The following is a 5,863-nucleotide window of genomic DNA, read 5'->3' as shown; positions in this document are numbered from 1 at the left end:
AAATACCATGTCTTTTCCTTTAAAGGCGTCTTTAGAAATTGTAAGAAATGGTCCATAGCAAATGTACCAAGTAATTGTTAGTCACACTTATGTCACCCTTGCTATGATTCAATTAATTATAGAGAGTCTAACAACATTAGATAAGACTGATGACTATGAAAATAGTGTTTTTGTATAGTATAGTCTCTCAAAGCTAATTTGTGCACATTTCAAATTAATTTTACATTATAGATATCTATTGGTTATTACCTTTATTTGTACAAACATCGGATAACTTTGCACTTTAAGACTTAGGACAAATAAAAAGAAACCTTCTACTAATAACTTTGACTTTGCTGGAATTCAAAACTAAATACTCTACTGTTCCGTTTACTACTAATCTACACACTTCATAAAATAATGTTATTAATAAGTTTGTATATATGGTGAAATAGGCATATATCATGTCCAAAGTCCATTCACCAAATTTTTATAATGTTCAAATTGGTACAGATGCATGCATTTATATTTGGGTGAATTAGCAATAGCCGACTCATTGATAAAACAAAGTAAAAGTCGTCTAGCCCAATTCAGTCACAGTCACCCTTGGCAACTTTACTCTTCAATTACCTATCCACACACGCGGCTGCTCCAAAAGCCTTTTTTTGTTGTATTTTTCCATAAGTCATTGCCTATTGGACCAACTCAATAGCTTTTAAACTTACAAAATTAATGCCCTATGCTTGACAATTTAGGTTGGAGATAGGTGAGGAAATTAAAGCTGACAAAAAATAGTTAATCTTAAGATATTATTCATCTTTTTTTTTCCCTCTACAATTTTCTTCCCCTATTTTTGTCAACTAAGCAATAAAGGAGAAAATTATGACGGAAAAGATATATACTTGGTGATTAAAAGAAAGGATTGATCCCTGCCTGCCTTTTTTATTACGAAAAAATCAAAACACCGCGTGAGGCGCGTTCAGTTTCTTTCGGTGTACATTTTGAGTTTTGACAGAGTCTAAAAGTCTTACTAGTCTTCAGTCTTAGCTCACTAAAATAACACTCTGTTTCTTAGGTTGCTTCCTCTCCAAGCCCCACAACAATTTAGTACTAACACTTGCACTTGCCACTCAAAATACTCCTACTTTTTTCCAAACGTGTTTATTTATATTTTTCAAATTCAATTACTTGGGTAACCATCTCACTACTACAACTACTTTTTCCCACGCAACTTCCTAATTTCTTTCCCTTTATATAATCCCACAAACTTCTCCATTCACTCTCATTCACTACTAAAAATCTTCAATACTTTCATATTCTTTTAACACTTATTAAATCAACAAATTTTATTCGAACATTGATATGGCTCTTGAAGCTTTGAATTCTCCAACTGCTACCTCAAATCCGTCGTCGTTTCAATTTGAAAGCAACGGACAGCAGCTTCGTTACCTTGAAAATTGGACTAAAGGAAAGCGATCTAAAAGGTCACGTAGTATGGAGCGCCAGCCTACTGAGGAGGAATATTTAGCTCTTTGTTTGATTATGCTTGCGCGTAGCGATGGCTCTGTTAATCAGGTACGATCTCTACCACCGCCGGTGCCAGTGATGAAAAGCCACGCGCCGTCGTCGGCGGCGGAGAAGATGGAGGAGAAGATGTTGTATAAGTGTTCGGTTTGTGGTAAGGGATTTGGATCTTATCAAGCTTTAGGAGGACATAAAGCTAGTCACCGGAAACTCGTCGCCGTCGGAGGCGGCGGCAACGGAGGAGGAGATGATCAGTCTACTACCTCTACTACTACTAACGCCACCGGAACTACTAGCTCCGGTAACGCTAGTGGAAGGACTCATGAGTGTTCGATTTGTCACAAGTGTTTTCCTACTGGACAAGCTTTGGGAGGACACAAAAGATGCCACTACGACGGTGGCAACGGTAACGGAAACGCTAACAGTAGCGTTAGCGCTAGCGTTGGAGTGACGTCGTCAGAGGGCGTTGGCTCTACAATCAGCCACCGTGACTTTGACTTGAACATTCCGCCGTTGCCGGAATTCTGGCCTGGATTTGGTTCCGGCGAGGATGAAGTGGAGAGTCCTCATCCGGCGAAGAAATCACGGCTATCTCTGCCTCCAAAATTTGATTTATTCCAACATTAATGGGACTTTGATTGCTAGGATTCTCGAATTCTGTAGACAAATTATATGTAATTTTTTTTCTTTTCATTGTGGGTGGGAGCAAATTTTTAAAATTCTATATGTATATAGGACCAAGCTAGTTCTATAGAAAATTCAATTGATTGATTTATTTTTTGTGGAATTTCTTTGGTCACTTGCACTTCTGTTTCTCTAATAAATTTTAGCTAATCAAACTTCAACGCATACCTGTACATGTACAACATATTCGTACATGTTGCCACTTACAATCATTGGAAAAGTTATGCGTTTGCTTTACAGGGGAGTGCGATATTTTTTTAATTTATTTGTACAACTTGAATTTGAATTTTTTTGATCCAACAATGAAAGAATATTGTGTAGATTAGTGATGGCGGTGCGAACATTTCAAACTTTCAATTGTGTACTTTCTGGCCAGTCCATATAAGTTAACTGTTCACGCGTTTCGGTTCCATGTGCTTTCTTGGACTGGTTTTAACTCCCACACAAAACGGATCCAAACTGCTAATGATTTTACTTTTTCAAATTAAGAAATATTTTTTGACCAAAAATTATATTATATGGTGAGTGGTGACCTTAATTTTCCAGAAAATGATATTTATTTTGCAACATTGCAAAGTTATCTTTTACAGACTTTAAATAACAAGTACAATCAATCATACGAAATTAAAATTAGCCAATTGATTGTTTAAATATTTTGTCTTGAATTATGTTGTCCATATAAATCATACCCACTAATTTTGTTTGATTTCAATGATCAAACACTAGTCGGTTTTCGTACACTTTAACTAATTTTACGGATACTTATTACTTCTCAGTTCTCATCAACAACAAGTATAAGATAATTATGTTTATCAAAAAAAACAATTAAATTTCATTATTTTCAACTTACTTTATTGATCAGTAGACACAGCTAACTGCATACCCATTAAAATTAGGAAACTGAAAAATGAAAGGGAACAGTAAGTACTTGTTCTACTGCTAATTAAGCACAATATTTTAATATGATTATTGATTACTGATTAGCTTCTAATTGTTGTTAGCAAAACAGGTGACAGGTGTTGAGAGGGAAAGAATGAAATACTATAATAATTAATGAAAAAAACAATAGGGGCGTGGATAAGCACAAGCACGTTGTATGTATGTAGTAGTGTATATGTGATTAGGATGACAAATATGCTTGCCGACCTTTCTTTTTAATCCACTACTTAATTAACCATTTTGCACTTGGTTTAATATATGTTTGGAGAAAAACCAGCTGGTATACATAGTTTAGTGCCTCATCCCTACACTGACATATTTACGGTTTTAATTTGATATTCGATATTTATTTTGAATCTCAACTAATTCAGATTGCATTCATAAGGTTGGTTCATGTTAGTAATTTTTATTTGATAGGCTCAGATATTAATATATTATACGTAGATATGCTTTTATTAAAGTAACCTATTTTTTAATCTAATAACATATTATATATTTGGACCTAAAATATAAATATTTATTAGTATGAGTTTATTTTAAATAAGTTAAAATCCATGAGTCTTTTTTTAAATTATGATGAAAACTTATAAAAAATATATTTTTTCTGAAAAGGTACTTTAGCATCCTTAAAAAGAATTGATCCCTAAATACAACGCTTCTTTTCTTTTCTATCCCACCTTTGAAAAGAAATAATTAAGAGCAGTATCAAGACTTAGAAGATTCTGATTCACTTTAATTAATTTTTGTAATGGAACAAGATTAATATTTCTATCATTCTTATATATTGATGATTATGTCTAGTGATTTATTTATGATTCTGGAATGAATTATTTGAAGTTTACTAACACATGAAAGGTAAAAACACTACTAGAATTTTTTGTTCAAACGAAAACCCTTTGTTTAAGAATAAATAATCATTCAGTAGGCTATAAGTCCGCTTTCATCAAAACGAGGTCGTTAGCTTCCTTCCTGTCCCAAATAAGTAATTTTCTAGCCTTTCAAAATTTATATATATATTACTATATCTAAAAATAATCAAGAATGTATTAAAAGAAAATTCTCTAAATTTATCCTTGTCAATATGGGCAAATTCTATAAAAAGAAGACTTTCAACACTTCTTAATTAATGTCGAAAAAGAAATGAGGGATAGTTTTGTTAATAATGCTTTTAATTAGTGTTATTCAGTAAAAAGATTTAGATTACGTCAAAACCTTAGAGATCACTTAATTATTGTGAAGAGGATAAAGTATATTGTAAATCACTAGTAATAACCAACAGCATGATGAAAAGGTGACAGTTTAACACTCTTCATGAAAAAAAGTATTTAATATATATAAAAAATAGTATTATATATATATAGATCAATTGTTTATTGTTCGAATAGGTTTTGTATGATTTCTTTTATTTAAAATAAATTAACAACTTGCTCAATAAATACACTAAACTCTCTATTGGTTTTTAGACTAATTTTACAACTGCCACCAACTTTATCCAAAACTCTCGTCATTCCTATAATTGGCACTTGGCACAAACAACTAAATGTTTTCAACGATCTAAATACCAACAGAAAAAAAAAAGTACAAATTATATTAATATCAGTAATTTTAAAGAAATAAAATTCAAAATTCATGAAATTCAAATCTTCGCTTTGCCTTTATCGGAATAAACATTACTTCCTTCGTTCTAGTTTATTTGAATAATTTGTTATTAGTTTAATTCAAAGAAATGACACCTCTATATTATTAATTTTAAACTTTTCATTTACTCTTAATGAGAAACTCGTACAATCAAATAAATGTTTTAACTTATTTAAGATTCATAAATTTTAAAAGTTTATGTTCGCATAGATATTATGATATGTTAAAATCACAAGTTCTAAGAAGAAGAAAAAAACATTTAAATTTCGTGACTAATTAAATAAGAGGCTAGCTCGATTATGAGGCTAGTAAAGCAATCACTTGCGCCTCTAACACTTTTTCCTAAGATGTGATTCATTTAAAAAATCTCATGTATTGATTAATTTGAAAAGATTTTTTTGAGTAGAAAATATAATAACATTTTATTTGGATCTTCGTAATAATTGAGAAATGGAATAATGTTTAGCTAGTTAAGTGGCTATCTATTTTGTTGCCTCCTTTCTTAAGTGTGTTTATTATAAGATCAATTTTTTTTGTGTGTGTCTTCTTTAAATTTCAACTATTGCAACAAATCAATACTATTTTATCATTATATCCACTTATCAAATTTATCACAACACTACTTCATTATCATTATATAAACTTTTACATTTTTAGGCCAGGTTTTATTATTATAATTTTTCATTGAAAATTTACATTCTTACTTCATAAAGTTCACGTACATTCTATCCTTTTCAAATTTCACATATAGTAATACAATGAATATGTTATAGTTATTCAATTTATATATGTCAATTAAAAAAAAAATTCTATATGAAGTTTAACATGAAACTCCCAAACTTGTTAAGACTACTTGATTATACCAGAAGGCAACAAAGTGAATAATCAGGTAATTTCATGAGAATGCATTTTAAAAACGTGGAATATTAGTACTTGCGTGATAAGGGTAAATATAAAAAATTGCTTTTCGATTAAAACAAAGAACTCTATTTCCTTATTCTAAAATAAAGGGAATAGTACATTTTTTACACGCTTAACATTGTCAACGTGATACATGAATTTTTGAGAAAGTATGCCTCAGATCCACGTTACATTTTAA

General features: G+C 31.0%; 1 protein-coding gene across 1 annotated transcript; it reads left to right on the top strand.

The window, feature by feature from the left end:
- Nucleotides 1-783: 783 nt before the first annotated feature.
- Nucleotides 784-2,290, top strand: LOC129904010 (zinc finger protein ZAT10-like). The gene has a single exon (XM_055979541.1). The coding sequence runs from the start codon at nt 1,342-1,344 to the stop codon at nt 2,128-2,130; it is 789 nt and encodes a 262-aa protein (XP_055835516.1). The 5' UTR covers nt 784-1,341; the 3' UTR covers nt 2,131-2,290.
- The last annotated feature ends 3,573 nt before the right edge of the window (nt 2,291-5,863 follow it).

Source organism: Solanum dulcamara, chromosome 9, assembly GCF_947179165.1.
Source record: "Solanum dulcamara chromosome 9, daSolDulc1.2, whole genome shotgun sequence".
In the NCBI taxonomy this organism is placed as follows: domain Eukaryota; kingdom Viridiplantae; phylum Streptophyta; class Magnoliopsida; order Solanales; family Solanaceae; genus Solanum; species Solanum dulcamara.
Note: the sequence above shows the minus strand (reverse complement) of the source record. Positions and strands in the feature narration are given on the sequence as shown.

Excerpts from the sequence above, each read along its gene's own strand:
- LOC129904010 (XM_055979541.1), top strand. The coding sequence starts at position 1,342 with ATGGCTCTTGAAGCTTTGAATTCTCCAACTGCTACCTCAAATCCGTCG.